The 23,250-nt window shown below is 41.5% G+C and overlaps 1 protein-coding gene across 6 annotated transcripts in view; it reads right to left on the bottom strand.

The window, feature by feature from the left end:
* Nucleotides 1–23,250, bottom strand: part of pitpnm3 (PITPNM family member 3) — a 132,136-nt gene that overhangs the window by 85,407 nt on the left and 23,479 nt on the right. For all 6 annotated transcript variants that reach the window (XM_078167008.1, XM_033631877.2, XM_033631879.2 and 3 more), the window contains exon 3: nt 22,645–22,737. In XM_078167008.1, coding sequence (XP_078023134.1) covers nt 22,645–22,737 — 93 coding nt within the window. The remainder of the gene's footprint in view (nt 1–22,644; nt 22,738–23,250) is intronic.

Below are 23,250 nucleotides of genomic sequence, written 5' to 3'. Positions count from 1 at the left end.
CAAATCTGACCCATCGTGCTTGCCATAGTTGTGAACTTTTTTTTATTTCCAAATAAAGTGGTAGACAATGTGTCTAGACTGCTGGCTTGTTTACAACCTGTATGACTGTCTGACTCCTTGTTGGGCCTATTTCATCACATCCTCACTCCCAACTCATCAAATACTGATGCTTGGTCAGTGGCTCTACATGTTAAACTATGACATTCAAGGAACCCCTACAATGTCAGTTTGGCATGTCTTTTTAAAATAAACCTAAATGTAGATTTTAAAAAAAGCCCTGTGTCCAGATAGCGTACTTCTTCAGCAGATTAGCAGTGGCAGGGAACTGGGGAGTGATTCATCCCAGCTCTAGATGTGCTCTGCAAGAGTATGTTTCTATGACAACAATATCTTCGCACTAACTTTAGCTAGGTAGCTAATGTAATGTAACATTACACAGTCAACATCTAGCTTACAAAGCGAAGGGTGATAAAAGCTCAACAGTAACATTCAGTCTGCTCCCAAAAAATAAGCTTTTTTGTCTTTGTTTTGACAGACCGTAGTCTAGCTAAAGAAGCAGCAGTGACATCACCAGCGCCTTTCTGAAAATAATTTTATAACTGGATGGCTCAGAGTGGCTGCACAAAAAAGTCAGAGTGCTCTGAAAAAAGACGCTGGGCACAGTACTTTTTCTTCAGGCAGCCTCATGTAGCCACTTATGCTCTTCATCTCATGGGGAACAAAAAAGACTCTGGGACTGAGAAAAAAACTCTACGTGGACACAGGCCCTTAGGTTTAGAAAAAAAACCATAATGGTTTGGCTTAAAATTAGTGTGTTTCTTACTAATGTAATGTCACGCCATGTGGCATGCATCACATACGTCACATGACATACATCATTATTATTGTACGCTACACATATTAGCACACTGCATCATTATTAGTATTACTCGATTGGCTTTTGGTTTCACAGGGGACACAAACAGCTGTCTGCCGGGTTAAAGCCTGGAGTTCGTTTGACCCATCTACATCCCCTCCCGCCTGTCCTGTGTGAACCTTCTTACTACGGCAGTTGCTTGAACCATCAGAAAAAGCTGCTGCCTAGAATATTTCATACCACCAAAAGGTTCCTTGGTGTGCAGGTATCAGACGCTGAGGGCCCCTGACCCAGTGTTGGTATTTGCAAGTTGAGAGTAAGACCAGGTTGCCTAGTTTTAGAGATACATTCCAAGATCTTTGGTGAGTACAGGGCTACAATTGCTACGAAAATAAAACCCAAGACAAAGAAAAACATATTTTTTCCTTCAGCATGTTTTCCTGCCCTTCCAATGCACCTACCGAGCCAGATGAAATTAAGCCATTCTCATCCTTACATAGAGATTGGTGATCTCATACAATTCCCAGCAGAGCTCCACCTAAATTATGCCTCACCGGAGGTCTAAAGAGTCATCAAAACTGACAACATTAGTGTTGGCGGCCCTTTAAAACATGGACTCACTACATTGTCATGGTGTTTGCTGGGGTCTATTGTATGTCAACCAAGAAGACATGCTCGGTATTCTGTTTGGTTCAGCATGACCAAAACGGTTGTCTGCTCAGCACAGACATTCATCCAAGACAGTCTGACACAGGATGAGTCACGCAGGAAGAAACCCCACTATCTGACAGACTTCTCTCTTCTCTCACACATTCCTGCCTAGCAGCTCTGACGCGGGTCTGCACTGCCTGTCCATTTGGATCACACAGCAAGCGGTCTACCGGTCACAGTTTGTCTTTCGCTATCTGCTCTGACTCCCTCTCCCCTTTGGTGCCCTCTCCTCCCTCTGGTCAGACAACATCGAGCCGAATGTAATAATGCAGGGACACAGCACACACACTCGCAGATTCAAACGTACACAGACGAACACAAAGAAGCCATAGAGGAGCGAGAAAGAGACAAGCAGAGGGATGCATATTGGATCTGAACAAAGCTTTGCAGGATGTAAGAAAGCCGATGTTTGGGCAGGAGGAGAATGCAAAGCAGGCTTTACACCCTGAGGTTAAAAGCAGGTTACTGAATCATCTCCTGGAGGGAGAGCTGAGCAGAGACGCTCGCAGCCAAACTGGCTGGCTCCCCTGAGAAGCAAAATGTGTTTGAGCAGAATAACAAAAAGTACCTACACTAAAAACAAGGTGCAGCACAAACAAATGAAACGCACAGACAATAAAGAGAATAAAGCCAACTGATTTAAGCTAACACATCTCCTGCTTTTGGAAAACTGTACAACAGAACAGCAAAATCTGATTTAAACAACATCCCGGAAGAGAAATAGAAGTGTGAGATCTGCCCGCAGCCGACACCCTCCAGGGACAGAAAAGAGATTTAGAAACATCCTTCATCCTGGCGGCTCACAGTGTGGAAGTGTCAGAGTGGAAGAGAGAGGAAAAGATGCCGCAATTGTTAAGCGATGGGGAAATGGCCTCGGGTGACCTCTACCACTTCAATCTTTTCTTTTAGTGTCCCACTCTCAATTTCTTGATCTCATCGTCATGCATTAGTTGCAGCAGTGGAATTACCAAAGTACTACTTCTGGCTTTATTTTGGTCTCTTTCAACTCCCGATGACGCAGTATGAAAATGAGATTGCTTAGAGGATTATCCCACAAAATGGCATGAGCAGGCTGTCAGGTAAGTAGGCTACTGAAGATGGATGGCACTGAAACACAGAGAGAGCTCACAAGTGAACAATATATGTGTAATCGGATATATAAGACCGAGGAATAAAATGTATGAAAGACATGTCGATATGATTTAATTCTTAAACAGCACTTAAAGTGATACTTTGAAATGCAACCTCTGAGAGAGACTATCATGGCTGTAAACTCGTGGTCTTTTTATATATGTTGCCTTATTTTACAGAGTATAAATGCAAAAACACAAGCTTTATTTGAACATAAATTTTAAACTTGAAAACCCTTGAAAACACATTTTCCCTTATACTTTGATATACCTTGTTTTTATTGTTTGATAGCTCCACTGTATGTTGGCTCAATACAAACTATAATAGCTTGTCTTTGTTTATGCATTTGCTCACTGTCATCTTCCCCTCTGTCCTAGAGTTTGGTCCTATGGGGCACTTGGCAACACATTTTTGCAAAAGCAATTCTTTTTTAGAGTTTGCTCCAGCAAGCCGCAGCACTTTATGTACTGTATGTATATTTTTATAGCTCATTTTATGTCCCTCTATATGGCCTACATAATTCTACATACATCAGCTGTTTGCCTTGTATGGTTTTAATAAAACTTTAATGTTTATGGCTATTTTTATACTGCTTTTTATACTTCTAATAATCTCTGTCTTCTCCTTGTGCACAAATTACGTGAAATAGGTTGCTGTGCAGCAACAGTTTCACTAAAATCAAACACTGCAGCAGCTGATTTCACTAATCAACACAGCTACAGTCGGAGACAGAGACGTAATCAGTGAAATCACCACCTGTAGGGTCTGGTTCAGAATGAAAAATGTATGGGTTTCGGTGCTACATGTCTCAAATCCACAGCAGCAGATGTCTTTCTCTGTGTTAGCCAAATAGCTTGTTGTTTAAGAGATAGTATTATACTCATTTGGTTCGGCTAGAACATCTTTACATGCTGTAAGACAGCGTGATGTGTGTGGTTGTGCTGCTGCCGTGGTCCTGCCAGATGCCTCCTGCTGCTGCTGCCATCATTAGTCATTAGTCATACTTCTACTGTTACTATACACATATGACTATTGTCACACATGTATACTGCCAGATATTAATACATACTTTCAACATATTGTACCACAGTAGCCAGAACTATAACAACAATAGTATTACTTTCATTAATGTTGTTGTAAGCTACTGTCATTACCTGCATCTCTCTCTCTCTCTCTCTCGCTCTCTCTCTCTCTCTCTCTGTCTCATTGTGTCATACGGATTACTGTTAATTTATTATGCTGATCTGTTCTGTACGACATCTATTGCACGTCTGTCCGTCCTGGAAGAGGGATCCCTCCTCAGTTGCTCTTCCTGAGGTTTCTGCCGGTTTTTTCCCCGTTAAAGGGGTTTTTTTGGGGAGTTTTTCCTTATCCGCTGCGAGGGTCATAAGGACAGAGGGATGTCGTATGCTGTAAAGCCCTGTGAGGGAAATTGTGATTTGTGATATTGGGCTTTATAAATAAAATTGAATTGAATTGAATTAATGGTCAAAAAACAACTTATTTCCCTCATACTGTTTTGGCTGGAACATCTGTATTCATCCTCTGTCTGAAAGGCTCCGTTTTAGTGCCTGTCTCTTAAAAAAAAGCTCAGTCTGCTCTAATTGGTCAGTGTTTCCAGAACCCCCATATCACAGCATCTCTGCACAGTCACTGCAGGCTGAGAATAACTGTGACGGAAAAATGTGGCACGTTTTTACCACAAACAATCACCAATAAAAGCTTCTCACCAGAACCGGACATGTTCCAGCAGGAATATGATGCGACATCAGGGAGAAATTAACAACATCAGCAGCCAAGACTACATGTTTCCCCAACACGTTGTCATCCCAAGTTGTCACTTATCATCACTTTGTCAGTGGCCTTTCATGTCTACATATTACACATCTCTGCATCTGCTGTTGACGTTCCAGGACATTGGTACCAGCACCATGGTTATGTTTAGAAAAAAAGTCATCATGGTTTGGCTCTACATTCAAACAGGAAGTGAACACTTCTGTGGTTTGTTGGGTCCATACACCCCCCTCCCACCTACTGCTACCTGCTGCAACAGGTGCCATCCAGCCAACCTGCAGCGTATGATAACACTGCAAAAGGTTACAAACAGCCGCATTACATACTAACTTCATCCAGCCCTGTATCATACTGCTGTGAAAGCTGACTTTGGCATCAGGTGTCTGATGCCAAAGTCACCTTTCACAGCAGTGGTGTTCGACAACATTGGAATCAGAACGAACTGATTTCCTTAGTGTTAGCATGTAGCTACATGTAGCAGTGTACTCGCAGCCGAGAATGACTGTAACAGAGAATAGCAGGACTCTCTTCTGCAAATAATACCCCAATAAAAGCATCATGTTCTAGCGGAAATATGACCTGAAATCAAGCAGAAATTCTGCTACCAAGTTTACATGTTTTCCTGACATTAGCATTTAGCCTCACGTAGTGGTGTCCTTGCAGCTGGGACAGAGAATAGCGACACTTTTTACCATGAAAATTCACCAATAAAAGCTTCTTAGCACAACTGGACATATATTAAGAAATTTACAACACCGGCTGCCAAGATTACATGTTTCCCTAACATTACCATGTAGCTTCATTTAACAGTAATGTAAGCACTTCCTGTAGCATGACAGGAGCTGAGGACCATAAAGAAATCCAGCACCATGATGCCATACTGTAGCCAAAGTAAAAAAAAAAAAACAATTGGAAACCAAGTGCTCAGACAAGTAGGAAACCTGAGGCTTTTGCTCACAGGCATTACCGATCCTACTTATAGGTTTACTTCATTATTTGAAACTTTGGCCATGTTTAATATGAACATTCTTCATTGTAACACTATGACACTCAAGAGTAGTAAGTCCCCTTTAGTCATTCTTCTGCCTGATTTGATTGCTGAGTAAACTGTTAATTAAATCCCCATTTCGCCGAAGAGGACGTGGATTTTGTACTTTACTACCAGAATGTGAAAGCTGCGTAATTCTTTCTGGTTAAAAAAACAACACTTATATAAGGAGTCCGAGATCTGGGTCTCTGCCAAAATGTAATTAACTGTTCTTGGGTCAGTGGTTTTACAAATGAAATCCATTAAATACATTAAATCCACATCTGCTCATAACTTCTTTAGACAACTTGTTAAAAGGATACGACAGACAAGCATGAAAATAGAGCCAAAGAAGTGAAGACACTGGGAGGTTGAGTAATACACTGGCTGATGAGCCTCATCCTGAGAAATGTAGAAGAAAAAAACATATGAAAACAAGATAGAATTTATCTTTCATTTACTCTTTCTCAGGGCCGCTCCTGTCTCATAGATGAAAGATTAAAGTGAGTGAAGACAGGCGGGGGGACAGAGTGGATTACTTTACAGACACATTGTTTTACCAACAGCTCAGACAAACAAAATCAAGCAGGAATGAGATGTGTGTGAGTGTGTCTGTGGGCTCTTGTATTTCTATCACTGTGAGGACCAGCTTTAGTTTTAGATCCAAAGAGCGATGACCTTCTTTTATAAGTACGTTTTAACAATTCCTCAGGCTGTTCGAGGATTAGGACTTAGTTTGAAAGTTAAGGTTAGGACTCGAGAAAAGTACTGTGTCAGTGAGGATGCTCAGAAGTGAGTGAAGTACAGAAGACTGTCTCGTGCTGCTTCCACATCTTGTGACTGTGTTGTTTTTGTATTTGAGGGATAAAATTTTGTAATGTAGAAGATGCAGCTCAAAGTGTGTCTGTGCAGTTAAGCTTGTTAATAGTTTTATTCAAAATATATCAGCATTTATATAAAGATATCTAAGAGTATGCAGAAATGACGGCTGACCCGAATGCTTTGAAGCTTCAAGCTTCAATACTTGCCACAGTAATCGACGTCCATATCAGTGTCTGAATGCTTCATGTTTGGTTTGTTTTTTACCAGTAAACTGGTGGAGGAAACTGAAAGGATGAGGCCAGTGTCCTCAGCGCAGTCACTGACCCCCCAGTCTCAAGCACTTAACTTGGCTGTCTGACAAGAAAAAGGAGATGAATTGCAGACAGTTATCCTGACAGTTATGAATCTTATAGTCTCATTGTACAACAGCTGTGACAGAAGTGAGGGCATGTCAAAGACACATCAGAGGTGGTTTCATGTCAATATATTCATGAATGAGCAAGCCATTGACATCACAACCTTGAAATGTGCACAACTAGGGAAATAAGTCACTCATAACCATCATTTGCTACATTTTTTGTAACCCCAAGGGGCACAAGCCAGTGTTCTCATTGGGTCGGTCCCAAACCCGGAAAAATGCAGAGGGTTGTGTCAGGTAGGGCATCCGACGTAAACAAATCAAACATGCGAATAACGAATATGACCTCCATACCGGATTGGTCGAGGCCTGGGTAAACAACAGCCACCACCGGTGCTGTTGACCTACAGGGTTGCCAGTGGAAATTGGACTACTGTTAGTCGAAAAAGGAGAGGAGGAAAGCGTGTCCGTAGGCAGAGAGAGAAGAGGAAAGGAAAGAGTCTTTAACTAAGAGTAGGGCTTTGAATGTCGGGACTATAACAGGGAAAGCTAGAGAGTTGGCTGACATGATGTAGTGGAGGAAGGTGGATAAACTGTGTGTTCAGGAGACCAGGTGGAAAGATAGCAAGGCTAGAAGCTTAGGAGCAGGGTTCAAGCTGTTTTATCATGGTGTGGATGGGAAGAGAAATGGAGTAGGAGTTATCCTGAAGGAGGCGTTTGTTAGGAATGTTCTGGAGGTGAAAAGAGTGTCAGACAGGGTGATGAGTCTGAAGCTAGAAACTGAAGGTGTGATGTTCAATGTTGTTAGTGGTTATGCCCCGCAGGTAGGATGTGAGTTAGAAGAGAATGAGAAATCCTGGAGTGAGTTAGATGAAGTGATGCAGAATATCCCTAGGCGAGAGAGTGGTGATTGGTGCAGACTTCAATGGACATGTCGGGGCAGGGAACAAAGGTGATTAGGAAGTGTTGGGCAGGTTTGGTATCCAGGGTAGGAACGCAGAAGGACAGATGGTGGCAGACTTTGCAAAAAGGATGGAAATGGCTGTAGTGAATACTTTCTTCCAGAAGAGGCAGGAACATAGGGTGACTTATAAGAGCAGAGGTAGGAGCACACAGGTGGACTACATCTTGTGTAGATGATGTAATCTGAGGGAGATCAGTGACTGCAAAGTCGTGGTATGTGAGAGTGTAGCCAGACAGCATAGAATGGTAGTGTGTAGGATGACTCTGGTAGTGAGGAAGATGAAGAGGACACAGGCAGAGCAGAGGACAAAGTGGTGAAAGCTGAAAAAGGAAGAGGGTTGTGTGGTTTTCAGGGAGGAGGTGAGACAGGCTCTGGGTGGCCAGGAGGTGCTCCCAAATGACTGGACAATTACAGCTAATGTTATCAGAGAGACAAGTAGGAGAGTACTTGGTGTGTCATCTGGAAGGAAAGGAGATAAGGAGACAAGAAAGAGGTTAGCTAAGAAGAAGTGGGACACTGAGAGAATTGAAAAGAGTAGACAGGAGTACAGGGAGATTCAGCATAAGGTGAAGGTAGAGGTGGCAAAGGCCAAACAAAGGGCATACGCCAACTTGTATGATAGGTTGGACAGTAAGGAGGGAGAGACTGATTTATTTAGGTTGGCAAGGCAGAGAGATAGAGACGGGAAGGACGTGCAGCAGGTTAGGGTGATTAAGGATAGAGATGGGACTATATTGACAGGTGCCACAAGATGGAAAGGGTACTTTGAAGAGTTGATGAATGAGGAAAATGAGAGAGAACAAAGAGAAGAAGAGGGGACCATTGTGGAGAAGGAAGTAGCAAAAATTAGTAAGAATGAAGTGAGGACGGCATTGAAGAGGATGAAGAGTGGAAAGGCACTTGGTCCTGATGACATACCTGTGGAGGTATGGAAGGGTCTAGGAGAGGTGGCAGTAGAGTTTTTGACTAGGTTTTTCAACAAGGTCTTAGAGAGTGAGAGGATGCCTGATGAATAGAGAAGTGTGCTGGTGCTGATTTTTAAGAACAAGGGAGACATGCAGAGGCAACTACAAAGGGATAAAGTTGATGAGCCATACAAAGAAGCTATGGGAAAGAGCTGTGGAAGCTAGACTAAGAACAGAAGTGAGCATCTGTGAGCAGCAGTATGGTTTCATGCTAAGAAAAAGTACTACAGATGCAGTAATAGCTTTGAGGATGTTGACGGAGAAGTACAGAGAACATCAGAGGGAACTGCATTGTGTCTTTGTAGATCTAGAGAAAGCATATGACAGGGTGCCAAGAGAGGAGCTGTGGTATTGTATGAGGAAGTCTGGAGTGGCAGAGAAGTATGTTAGTGGTGCAGGACATGTATGAGAGCTGTAGGACAGTGGTGAGGTGTGCTGTAGGTGTGTCAGAGGCCTTTAAGGTGGAAGTGGAGCTGCATCAAGGATCAGCTCTGAGCCCCTTCTTGTTTGCTATGGTGATGGACAGGTTGACAGATGAGGTTAGACAGGAATCTCCATGGACTATGATGTTTGCAGATGACATTGTGATCTGTAGTGAGAGCAGGGAGCAGGCGGAGGAAAATCTAGAGAGGTGGAGGTATGCCCTGGAAAGGAAAGGGATTAACGTTAGCCGTAGCAAGACTGAATACATGTGTGTGAATGAGAAGGACCCAAGTGGAACGGTGAGGTTACAGGGAGTAGAAATAAAGAAGGTGGAGGATTTTAAGTACTTAGGTTCAATAGTCCAGAGCGACGGAGAGTGTGGAAAAGAGGTGAAGAAATGTGTGCAAGCAGGTTGAAACGGGTGGAGAAAGGTGTCAAGTGGGATGTGTGATAGAAGAGTACCAGCAGGATTAAAAGGAAAGGTGTACAAGACGGTGGTGAGAACAGCGATGTGGTTTGGTTTAGAGACAGTGGCACTGAGGAAAAGACAGGAGACAGAGCTGGAGGTATCAGAGATGAAGATGTTGAGGTTCTCTTTGGGAGTGACAAGGATGGATAGGATCAGGAATGAGTACATCAGAGGGACAGCTCATGTTAGCTGTTTTGGAGACAAAGTCAGACAAGCCAGACTGAGATGGTTTGGACATGTTCAGAGGAGGGATAGTGAATATATCGGTAGAAGGATGCTGAGGTTGGAACTACCAGGCAAGAGGCCTAGAGGAAGACCAAAAAGGAGATTTATGGATGTAGTGAAAGAGGACATGAAGGCAGTTGGTGTGAGAGAAGAGGGTGCAGAGGAAAGGGTTAGATGGAGGCAGATGATTCACTGTGGCGACCCCTAAAGGGAACAGCCAAAAATGTTTACGGGCTGCCACCCTCTATAATGGCAGTGGTTTGAGATTTCTATGTTGTAAAATAATTGTGAAGCTGAGCAAGAGCAGTGTGCTGAATTTTCTGTTCAAAGACTCAAGTGATATTTTCCAATGCACCTACACCCGAGACAGTTGGATGTGTAAATACCTTTCCCCAAACTATGCTGTAAAATAAAATAGTTACTGAATATTGAAATGGGTTGCTTTTATGATGGTCCCTAACTATCGCTATCTTAACAGGTGCGTTGGACAGACATTCAGTTTGTTGCCCTCTCAACTGCATTGTCATTTTTGATTACTGAGTTGACTACAACTGTGAAATGTCTGCCTAAATTAGCTCTCAAACATATCCAAAATCTGGGAGAAATTGAGGCTTTGATAAGGAGCTAAGGAGGTGTCTTAAGATGCTCAGTGTTGACAATATTTATGCCGTCCACATTTTTAAGACATTAATATTTCCCAATGCCTCACACAGAGAAGGAAGTTAAAGCAGAATTATTGCAATAGCACCATCATTCACTTCGTCTTATCTTGTGTTTTAGCAACAATTGTGAGATCAGGATCTCATAATTACAAGATCAAGGTGTCAAATTTTTTTTATTCAGTAAATATAATGCACCTCTGTAACTCGCTACATCTGAATCCCTGAAATATTAGCCGTTGCCCCCATAAGCTTATCCTCGCCAGATTACTAGTCGATGGGTTCTGAAATGTACTGATTGCACAGACATGAGAGTCGTATTTTTCTTCTCATCTAACTCTGGGTAAAAAAGCGGGTAAACGTTGTTGTTTTTTTAACAAAATGTCAAATTACTCCTCACTCGCTCACCCCTCCCGTCGGGTAAATGACGGTGGCCTCGCAGGGACAAAAAGCCTTGCGCAGACAAGAGTTTTTCAGGAGTAGGTATATCTAGCGACAAGGTGAATATTTATTTAGAAATCTAAACCATGTTACAATATTGTAATGAATCCCTCAGTGGTCCATTCGCAAACTTTATAACTAAAAATCGACGAACTACTAACACTCTCTGCTGTTTCCTCCTCCTTCTTCCTTCCTTCCGCTGTCTTCGTTAGTTTATTTATACACGTGAAACGCCTTCTCTGGCTGGCTGGATTGTCCGCTCGGTCTGCCGTACATACAAGGCGCAAGGCGCAAGATGGCATCCTCTCTAAAGCAAGGCCCTTGCTATATATATATATATATATAAAAGCATAATTATAAGGCTACGAAAACCAAACGAATTTTATTTTATAGCGATTATACACTTATATAAACACATTAATGGGTAGAATATTCAGATTCAGATTCGACAATAAACCATGCCAAATTTTACACACTGGCCCTTTAAGGCAGGCGTTACTGTGTCATGGTGTCACATTAAATATCATTACAGATTTGCAAATACTCTTTTTGTGCAAAAGAGACGTTGTGCAAAAGAGACTGAGGCAAAACACAGTCATCCCAGTTTCCATCCACAAACTGTGTGGAGTGGAATACAACAACATCATAAGCCAGCAGCCTTGTAATAAATAGATGCCCTACTTGCATATAAACATAGTTCACCTCCAGTGGCAATTTATTATGGCATTAAACTGTGGGAGCAGCCAACACCATGAATTTCCTTTCAGGCTCAGCCTGTCAATTCCCCTCATTATTTAAATTCATGTCATCAAATAACAAATCTGAATTAACACACAGCAAATTTGTCAACAGCGCACACCAATAAACAATGTGACAACTGAGTTGGCATTCGCTTGAGCAGCCTGAAGGCACATTCAGTCCTGATGAAAAATGAGACTTTTCACCCTCATGCACAAATCTGTGTAATTTTACATGCGTGTGAGGTATAAACGCAGGTTGAGCGATGCTGGGGGCTGTGACGTGGAGGTGGAAACCAGCGGTATGCTGAGTAGAAGAGAGGTATGAGCTCTCATTTTTATTAATACATGTAAAGGGAAGTGGTGGGCCCACTGGAATTTATCAGATCCTTCAGATGGAGTAAAAAGAGGAAGAGAAAGCAATCCTGCATAAATACCCACACTGCTGCTGCTCACCACTGTCAGGAGCAGCTGTGAAAGAGCCGAAACCCTCTATTAAATGATCCATTACACCTATAAAGATATATTGTGTATGAGATTACACAGTATGGAGCACATTCTGCACTTCAAAAATGCAAGAAAATATAATAGGTGCAATATAATATAGGTGCAGTGTGTAGGATTTAGGGGGCTATAATTTCAGATATGGAATAAAATATTATTAGTATGTTTTCTTTGCTGGTTAATCACCTGAAAATAGTAATCAATGTGTTTTCGGTATCTTAGAATAAGCTGTTTATATCTACATAGGGAGCAGGTCCTTGTACACAGAGATCACCATGTTGCAATGCCATACTTCCACAGTAGCACAGAATGGACAAAAAAACACAAACACTGGCTCTAGGAGGAGCCTGCAGCGTTTTTGCGTTGGCCACCGTGGTTAGTAGCTCCTCTTAGCCACGATTTCTAAACATGAAACATCTTTACTCTGTTTTTACCACTTTAAATCACCAGGTCCATTTGTTTTTAGGGTGGAGGAGACCTCTGCAGATAATTCTGCTCCTGCACATCTGGATCTTAAGTTATCAGATGAAAAAGGTGAGTAACAATAGCAGGTGCTAGGCTAGCAGCCAGTCTCTGATGAGCTAAACAGTGTCAGAGAAACACAGATTTTTAACGTGAAACTGCTTTATTCAGTATTTTTACTGGTGTAAATCACTGTGCACATTTGTCTTCCTCTCTAATAATAATAATAATTCAGCTCACGGTAAAAACCTCCTGAACAATGAACACTGAAGGAATCCTAACCAGGAAAAGTTTCAGCTGGTTGCAATCTGCAATCCCGACCATGTGATGCCTCTAAATCCCCCTAAATTTTATACACTGTTCCTTTAATTGGCTAATTCAACACACTGAAACAATTTATCACCAGAATGTATTCAACTAACAGGCTTGAATCATCAAGAAATCCAATTCTATTAAGTTTTTTAATCAAGTTTTCAAACAGAAACACAGAAGGCCCAAGAAATCTAAACACTGTCTTCACATTTCACAAACAAACAAAACTGAGACTGTTATCCTTGGCCCAAAACAAAGCTAATTTTTCTCTGGCTGAAGCATCTTGTTAAACAAATATTTAAAGTGCAGTCTTCGATCCCACTGAGCTTTTTCAGCAAACGGATGAAGATGCGATGGTGCTGTTGGCAAAGTGAAGACTTGAAATGTGAACAGAATACTGAGGAGAGCCTGTGATGTTAAAGCCTGCACAAATTATTCGGTAAAAGGTTCCTTTGTGGAGTAACAACATCAAAGAAAATAAATGCATGGAGCTCTTCATGGTAAGTGGTTAAAAAAGCTTTATTCCATCAGCTTGTTCAAAGTAAAACATATGATGCTCCACCGTGTTTCTGCATGTGGCTTCTTCACTGAGCACAAAGCTTTTCTGAGTGAACCACTACTGTACAAATTTTAACCTTTTTCTAAAAGAGAGCTTTGGATTTTGCTTTTCTTCTTTTTATGTGAGTGTCAGATGTCTTCTTATCTCCGTTCTTTCATTGAACAGGCGCATTTGAGAGCTTCAGTATCTGGATTACAGATAAACTGGAGCTTTACCCACCACCAGTGGAAAATGAACGTTTTATACTTGATAGTGGAGGTGACGGTGGAGGTGGACGGGTCATGAAGCAACTCAATATCTTCGCTTTGATCTTTCTGTGTGTTTCTACGTCAGTCCGGGACTCTGCTCTGACAGCAGTCCGTGTTTCACTTCTGTTTTCATCATCACTGCAGGCCAGCCAGAGGGGGCTGTGACGAGGTGACAAACTGATCTCGAGTGTGCCAAACAGTGCGTGTGTGTGTGGATTTGCTAGGGGCAGCTGTGCGGATGTCAGAGGAGTTGATCAACAGAGATGACAGCATCAAACTACCCAGCCAGCATCTGTGTCGCCTCCACACCATGTCATACAAACTCTGGCTGACACACAACAACAGCGTCAGCTGATGGACTGTTAAGCTCAGTCTCAGTCCTCATTAGAAACAACACACAGATATCCATGGATTTCATATCTGCTTCTCTGTTTTGAAATAATACTTTCATTGTTGATATTGTGCCATCTAAATATTTGTTTGGTGCTGTATGGGAAACTGTCAGGAGCTTAAAGCTGGCATCTAATGCTGGCTTAGATTTGTCACATACTCAAGTTAATTTTACTTGTAAAACTCAAAATCATCAATCAGAAATTTGACTTGGCAAAATCTACGGCATAACACCCTCTATGAGTAGATCCTATATTCAGATAAGAAAATACAACAAAAAATAGATACATTTACATCACAGAACTAGACTGTTGTGTCGCCTCACGTCGTCTGTGTTTTGGCCAAAAAATGCACTTGAACACACCACAAAGACCACAGCCAGCGGCCCACTAGCATGTATGATCTGCGCCTGTGTGAGAGGAAATAACTTCATACCAGCAGGCAGCTGTAGTATGGGTTCATCATTCAAAAAGGGAAAGAAGAAAACTGACAGGACGGATTCAAGACACTAGTTAGGCAGTTAGCACAACCCAGTGTTGAAAGAACAATCGTCAATTCATTGTGCACTAGTGAACAATAACTCAAACAATTACGAACCATGTCTGCTAAAAAGCTCAATGGTAGAAGACATTATCTTACCTAATATAACACTTTTATTTTAACCTCATGTCCTATTCTCTTTAAAAGTTTGTTTGCTTTCCTCACTTCAGTTTCTCCTCTTGGCACTGAGCTGAACTGCCAATCACAGTGACTTCTCTCACAGACAGACTCCACCGTCCCCAACACTGATTCAAAATGCTGAAGCGGCGAACAAAAAGCCGACAAGGCCCGACAGTAGGGGCCGCACCACAAAAACTAGGTCGGCAGATGCCCACCGATGGCCTGACATCGACCAACAGCAAATGAGCAAGCTTTCAAAAATAACAAACTATTCCTATTTTTAATTTTGAGCTAAATTAAATGAAATACAACCAGACACACAACAAAAATCTGATCATTTATCTTTGCTTTTGTTTGGCACAATCTTTTTAAAATGATTTTCTATCTAAATAATAATTTTGCACATGCTACACTGTGTCTTTTATTTAGGGAAAGTTTGAGACATATGAGAACTCAGTACCTTAACTCAGGTATTGTATCAGCACTAGAGAACTTTTTTTGTTTTAAATCACCTAACTTTGCAGCTGATGCAGGTGTGATCATCCAGCTCAGGGTACCAGAACAATTCAACATATTCCTAAGTCACTGTATTTTATATTTAATGATAAATGCTTTACAATCAATAGCTAAAGTTTAAAAGACTTAAAGTCGCTGACCCACAGCAGACCCTTGGCATCTCTCCTAATGACACTCTAGCAGACCTGTACTACATCCACTTTTACTTTTCAGAAGAAGAAGTGAGATCAGGTGACAGACTTGCCCAAACAAGAAACAAAACTTCTGTGGTCATAAAACAACTCCTTGGTTGCCTTGGCTTAAAGGGTAACATCGGTACATTTCAACCTGGCCACTATTCTCCCATGTTTTTGTGTCAAGTGACTAATAGGAGCAACAATTTTAGAAATTGGTCTGGTATTGAGAAAAAGTGCTGTATCTGGCAAAATGAGCTGCCATGTAACCACTCAGGGGAATAGTGTGCCATCAATGTAAAAGTAAAGGTGCTTGTTTTTGCCACTGAAAGGCTCAGATTGTTATTATAAGTGTCTGACAACATTATGGAATAGAATAGCATGAAATAGAATAATCTTTATTGTCCACCAGGGGTGGAAAATTGACTTCAGCTCACCAACAATGAAGGTACACAGCACTAGAAAGTCGACAGCACCATTTCATAAGCACAATAAAAACACAATGAAGCACATAAGATAAAATAGATAAGCAGTAGAGCAGTTCCAGTCAATATCTGTGGATTTGTCACTTTGTTGAGTTAAGAATGCTGATGGCATTTGGAATAAAGGACTTTTTAAAAACACTTTTGGCCAGAGGGACGCTGTATCGCCTCCCAGATTTCAGAATCTTAAACTGATTGGAAAAAGGATGGGAGCTATCTGCCAGGATTCTCCAAGCCGTCCTCCTTGTCCTTTCAGTGCAAAGGTGGGTCAGAGATTTTTGGGGTTTTCCCACAATTTTGCTTGCCATGGACACAGTCCTATTTAGTTTATTGTTGCACTTGTGACCAAACCAAGTACAAAGATGGAATGTTAAAACACTCACAATATGTGCAGTATATACAAGTCCTAAAATCTGTGGACTAACACTAAGACAGCTCAGTCTTCTAAGGAGATTGAGTCGCTGTGAACATTTCTTAAAGACGTAATCTGTGTTTTCAGAGAAGTTCATCTGGCAGTCAAGAACTGTACCAAGATATTTAAAGGTTTCCACAGTTTCAACAAGTTGGCCATCCCCACAGAGAAATAAAACTTGATCTGGTCTGTTGTTTATTGTATTCCTGTAATAACTCAACTGACAAGACTTCAGAGGGAGACTTCTCCTTGTGTGAGACTTGGTTAAACACAATAGCAAACAGACTGGCTCAAGTGAAAGGTAAATAAAAACATTATATTTCTTCTTCAGACAGTTATAATAACACCCCGAGCATGTCAGTGGCAAAAACAAGCACTTTTATTGGACATACATTGATAGTGCGTGGTTACATTGTAGCCCATTCTGCCACTCTCACTCAATACTGGACCAGTTTCAAAAATTGTTTTTCCTATTAGTCACTTGGACACAAAAGCATGGGAAAATAGGGTCGAGGTTGTAAAATACCAAAATTCCCCTTTAATGTTTTGGATTATTGTCCTGCTGCAGTCTCCAAAATTTGGGGAGCAATGCATAAAAATGGGATTCTCATCCTATTTAGGTTACCCAATAAGGATAGAAGTCATCTCTTGAACCATTTGGTAAGTGTCTCCTTTGAAATCCAATCATCTGGATTACAGAAAATGACATAAAGAGCCATTTCTAAACAACCCAAATTCTAGGATGCAGGACGAGCCCCTCGAGATGCCTCATCTAGTTTTCAAGAGGCTCCTGACAAGTGATTACATTAACAGAAATAATCTATACAGGAGCATTGCATGAGCAAGAAAAATGATCCCAAAAAACTATATAAAACACACACACGCACACAGCAACAATGTCAGGGCTTATCTGTTTAGCAGAAAACTGAGCAAATCCCTGAAAGTCTTCATATATTTCCATGGTTTCTCTGGGTCCACTGGGTTACACAGTGCGGATGAAAGCATTCATCATAACCACATAAACAAAACTCCCCCAAGCTTGTTGTGACGCTTTGAGTGGTAGGCCCATAATATGACAAACACCCCCTCAGTCACTCTTCAGTGTAATTCCTTCAGTTTCTCTCTGCTTTTCTATAAAAGGCTGAAATTGCTTTCGGCTAAAGAAAACATATATCCAGCCTGGCAGAAATAAAGCGTCTGTACCAGACCAGCAGCATGCAGCTAAGATTGAGAGCCACAGTCTTGCAGTTAGCGAGTGACTGTACTCACTGTAGTCACTCTATGACCTTGTTTTGGTTTCCCTTTTAAGGAACGTATCCTTCATACTGAGCATACGTTTATGTTTGGAACAACTTGCTCTGTTGCCTTTCCTGCAGGACTGAGCTTCACTCACCACCCCCCTCCAGCTCAGACAATGAAGCCACATAGCAACCATAAAGAAAAAATAAGCTCAAACAGCTCTTCCTGTGTCTTTTTTTTTTTTGATTATTATTAAATTAAACTAGCTTTGTTGTATTTCATCTTCCAGTCACTCCTTCTATAATGGAGCATCTCTGTCGAACAGCCATGTTTTCATGCAAGTGGAAAGGGTACTACAAGGTTTTTACAGCCTGAGACCTGCCACAGAGTCCCACATGCATCAGTGAATGATAGCAAAATGAGATGTGATATGTCTGGTCCCTGAAGAACAAGCTGTGTAGAGATGGATATAAAATAGCCTGAAATGGAAGATGGGAACAAACAACTGAGTGGTACTTTCACATTGGCCACATGGGCTGCGTATGCAAACGCATACTAATGTAGAGCGTAGGCCTACTACATACAAAATCTGCACTACTTAGTGCCTGACACTTGGAAATTACAATATAGCTTTTTATAACAGTTTGAATGATATCTAACAGATTAGCATCCCATGAATGACATCACATACTTACGGCTAAGTTACGTAGATTAGGTTCAGGAAAATTATCACAGTAATGATGTTCAATTGGTTTCTCATGGTACCGAACATCAGTCTCCTGGAGGAAAAGTCCTGTGTCGGTTCCCCTATTCACCAACCTGCCTCTTTACACAGACTTTGGGGTCTTTATACTACTTCCTTCTTTACTTCCATCAGTGCATTGGTCACATGATCACAGCGTTCCCGATTCCATGGGATATACACTAATCACTGGCTCATGATTATGTGGGTTTTACACTAATTGCAACTGGTGCATTACTTTTATAGGTATAAATACAAGCGGTGCATGAAATTCTCAGCACGGACCCTAACTTCCCCCCAGCCACCACCACCACACGAACACAAACTAAAAAAGCCAGATCTGTTCGCTGAGGTTATGGGGCTTTACATCTGTTTATTTAATATGAAGCTGCAGCCAGCAGCCAGTTAGGATAGCTTAGCATAAAGACTGGAAACAGGGGGAAACAGGCTGGCTCTGTCCAAAGTAACAAAATCCACCTACCAGCATCCTGAAGCCAAAGTGTGAAAACAACAATTTATGCATTTATCTTACTACTGTGCCCTGACTATTTAGTGGAGGAGCGCGTTGACTTCCTGGGGTCTCTGCTGGTTGTAACTCCACTCTCGTTTTACACTTCAGTTTTGTGTGGATCAAACAAATGAAATACAACATGGTAAGTCGCAAGCTTAGAGGTGCTGGTTGATGGATCTTTTCGATGGAATTTGTTTCTGCCAGTTTTCAGTCTTTATGCTGACTTTAGATAACCAGCTGCTGGCTGTACAAACATGAGTGTTAGCAATCTTCTCATCTAGTGGCCCAGACGCACCATACCGACATCACAGAACTAGACTGTTGTGTCGCCTCACATCGTCTGTGTTTTGGCCAAAAAATGCACTTGAACACACCACAAAGACCGCAGCCATCAGCACACTAGCATGTGTGATCTGCGCCTGTGTGAGAGGAAATAACTTCATACCAGCAGGCAGCTGTAGTCTGGGTTCATCATTCAAAAAGGGAAAGAAGAAAACTGACAGGACGGATTCAAGACGCTAGTTAGCCAGTTAGCACAAACCAGTGTTGAAAGAACAATCGTCAATTCATTGTGCACTAGTGAACAATAACTCAAACAATTACGAACCATGTCTGCTAAAAAGCTCAATGGTAAAAGACATTATCTTACCTAATATAACACTTTTATTTTAACCTCATGTCCTGTTCTCTTTAAAAGTTTGTTTGCTTTCCTCACTTCAGTTTCTCCTCTTGGCACTGAGCTGAACTGCCAATCACAGTGACTTCTCTCACAGACAGACTCAATTATCTCCAAAGCTGATTCAAAATGCTGAAGCGGCGAACAAAAAGCCGACAAGGCCCGACAGTAGGGGCCGCACCACAAAAACTAGGTCGGCAGATGCCCACCGATGGCCTGACATCGACCAACAGCAAATGAGCAAGCTTTCAAAAATAACAAACTATTCCTATTTTTAATTTTGAGCTAAATTAAATGAAATACAACCAGACACACAACAAAAATCTGATCATTTATCTTTGCTTTTGTTTGGCACAAAATGCACCAGTGTGTAGCCTCTCCTCATGCTGTTTAATTAAAAGAGGATCTCTGTCCCTTCACACTCAGTAAAGATATCTCACAGCTGAGAGCAGAATCTCATGCAGCAGATGTGTAAGCGAGCATGATGGGGTACATCTGCTCACATGCAACACATGCATGTTATCTTGTCCCCTGGTGATTCCTCGCAACTGATAGGCGCCTTGACACTGGTGGCGCAAAATGAATTTCAGGCAACGCACAGCTCTGCTCGGCAACAGCTGTGATAAGGATAAATATTTCATGTTTTTTGGAAGTCTGTGCAGTGAACATGCCTTTTTTGGCAAACAGATTATGCAAGGGAAAGGGAGTGAAGGGAAATCAAAATTAGGGAGGGAAGCAAATGAAAGATTGAGACAGGAAGAGTGAGATGAGACAAACAAATATGCGAGAGAATGACAGAGGAGAATGAAAAACATATTCATCACACTTCCAAAGACAAAGCATGTGACTTCATATGGCAGCACTTAAAATTTCCTGTGGAAATGTGCAAAAGAGGAAATAGAGCAGAGTGGACAGGCTCTAATCTGTTCCCACTGAGCCTCATTTCCAGCATGTTTTTATGTGATAGGAACAAATGTTGGACACCAGAAACTTTCAACACACCTCTGGCTATTGACTGGCTTAATGTAAAATGAGAACATGTTACAATAATAACACATAATTGATTAGTATCTCTAACATCAAGTCTCTCGGGGGATAAGCACTTGTAGTGGGTAATTGGTGCGATAAATATTCCACTTATTCGCTGATTAACTCCCTCTGGGACTGTGAAAAGGCTAGTAGTCGAATATCTTCACAAGTGTGTCTATTTCTGGTCAGTCTGACATGTTGAATAAATTTACATGAATCTTTAGCGGTAAGGTGGGCAGTGAAATCAGTATTAAGCAATTAAAAATGATGAAAGTTGATGCAGGATCCATTTGTTACCTATTGTTCTGAAACCAGACTCTCTCCTGGAGTCAGATTTTACCCAATTTAGTCATAACAGCAACTCACAGACTAACATTTAGCAATACCACCCAACCCCACATCAGAACATACAGAAATTGCAGGAAAATTGCTCTGGCTCTGGTGGTTTCTTCAGTACAGTTGTCCTACATTTCTCCAGCTTAAAAAAACCACAGAGACTAACAGCACTTTTTCACTACAAAAACATTACAAGCTGTAACCTGAACTTTTGCGAGGCTCTTCCATTTTTACTGAGATGATAAGCTGATTAATCAGTTGGTCAACTCGCAAAAAAATAGTCTGCAACTCTTTTGATAATGACAAGAAGAAGAAGAAGAATACTTTTATGTACATATATAGCACAGTTTATGCATAGAGTGCGACACAAAGTCCTGAACATAAAGGACAATCAAAACATTAGTAATTAAAAAAAGAAAAACATTAAATAATAATAATAATCCCTAATTTATAATCCCTATATGCTGCTTTTCCTGGTCTTAAACCCAGTATATACTGTGTGATTTTGGGCTGTCTCTGACAAAAGATGATCCACGTTAAAGAAATGGGGTGATATCTTTGGTTGTGGCTCTATAATGGTGGTCCTACATTGCACTGTAAGAGAGGTTCAAGGATGGCTGTTGTCATGGCTGTCATGGTTTTCACAGTCTTGCGAGACAAAGACAGCCTGGGATGAAATTCTGACAGTGTCAGATATTTGGGATGACCTTCTCACTGTGTGACTGCTGTTACGACCTACGTCTACTAACCAGCCAGCTGAAATGCAGCATGAAATGACACACTGGCACTAAACCCAAACAACAGACACATAGCAGCTCGCCATGGAGGGAAATCGCACTCAAAGAAATATGTGGGATTCCAGCAAAGAGGAAAACCTTGTGGAGGTGTGGCAGCAGAAGCCTTGCCTGTATGATGTGTCTACAGCTCTTACCATGATGGCGTAAAGAAGGACAAAGCATGGAAGGAAGTAGCTGCGGAGTTGCAGCTGCCAGGTGAGCAACCTAGCAGCTCGCAAACACACACACACACAAATCGCAGTATATAATGCCCACAAAACTTTAGATTATTTAATAATGTGACCCTCTATGTTGTGCTTCACAGTCGGAGAAGCATCCTTGCGCGCTCAGTATGGGAAGCTGTTGCGTAGCATTTTCCAGGTAAGACATGTTGGATATGATGGTAATATTTAGGTTTTAGGAGCATTCTGTGGACATGTATACAGCGCATTGGAAAATGTGTCTCAGCTGTAGGTTTTTCCACAGATTGCCACACATGGCCTCTTGCTTGTTTACAGTCAGCTCTGCGGGTTGCCATGGATGTGTCATACACACATCAACTCACCAACAGTTTGCGAGGCTGTGGGGTAGAGATGCATGCCCAAAAGAAAAGCCTACATTTCCAGTTGAAGGTGAAACAGACCTACTCTTAAACATTGTTGAAGACTTGGCTATCAACAGGTTTTTGGACATGTGCAAAGTTTGCAACGCAGACCTTTTCAAGAAGGTGGTTAAAGGAATGAAAGAGGAAGGCTGTGTGAACGGCTGCATGTTAACAGGAATATTAGTGAAATATTCATTTTTATTATTATTGTTAACAGCTTGGTAAAAATATTGTCTTTTTGTTATTAAGGGCAAAAAATAGAATATTTTGTGCATGTAAACATGGTCCATGCAGTGACACTGATATTATTAAGCTTGTTTCTTGTTTCTAACCACTGACTAGTGATTACTAGTGGGCTTGTTGTAGTCTGCTTGGCCAAAAAGTGCAAGGTGAAGACAGGATAAATTGGGGAAACGAAATGTAATACTAACCTCTGGCATCAAAGAACTCCTCATCTGAGCTGTCGACTGATTCTTGAGCAATGTTCTGCAGACACCAATGAGAGGCGCTGTGCTTTCGTGATCCTGCAGGTTAGAACAAGAAAATAAGACAATTCAAAATTCTGATTTTAGAAGGGAAGGATGACAGGCAGGGTCATGCCATTAATCACAGAACTCGAGGACAGACAAATCTGACAATTCTTTAGCCTTTCGGTTGATAGCTCTAAAAATTCAGAGTGAAAAGCAAAGTGTAAATGCCCCATGTGGGAATGGATGGTCTTTTGAGTGTCACAGCAGGTGAACAGATCCAAATGGACTTTCCTTTGAGCAGTGTCATAGCACACAAGTGTCTCAGCAAGGAAGCCAGGCAGTTTTTTTATGACCTTCTGATACAAGAGCAGGGATAAAAAGGGATTTAGAGCACTTTCCATTTGTTGACAATATTCACCCTCAAGTACCCAGATATAAAACCATTGCAAACAACAGAGTAGAGCAAATTAATTCTCAAAAATCTTTGAAGCAGAAAGTGGCTGTAAGTCACTGAGTCGGGAGAAACTGACAAAACACAAAGCCCACTCTGCTGAGGTTGGTATATAT

Source organism: Epinephelus lanceolatus, chromosome 4, assembly GCF_041903045.1.
Source record: "Epinephelus lanceolatus isolate andai-2023 chromosome 4, ASM4190304v1, whole genome shotgun sequence".
NCBI lineage: Eukaryota > Metazoa > Chordata > Actinopteri > Perciformes > Serranidae > Epinephelus > Epinephelus lanceolatus.
Note: the sequence above shows the minus strand (reverse complement) of the source record. Positions and strands in the feature narration are given on the sequence as shown.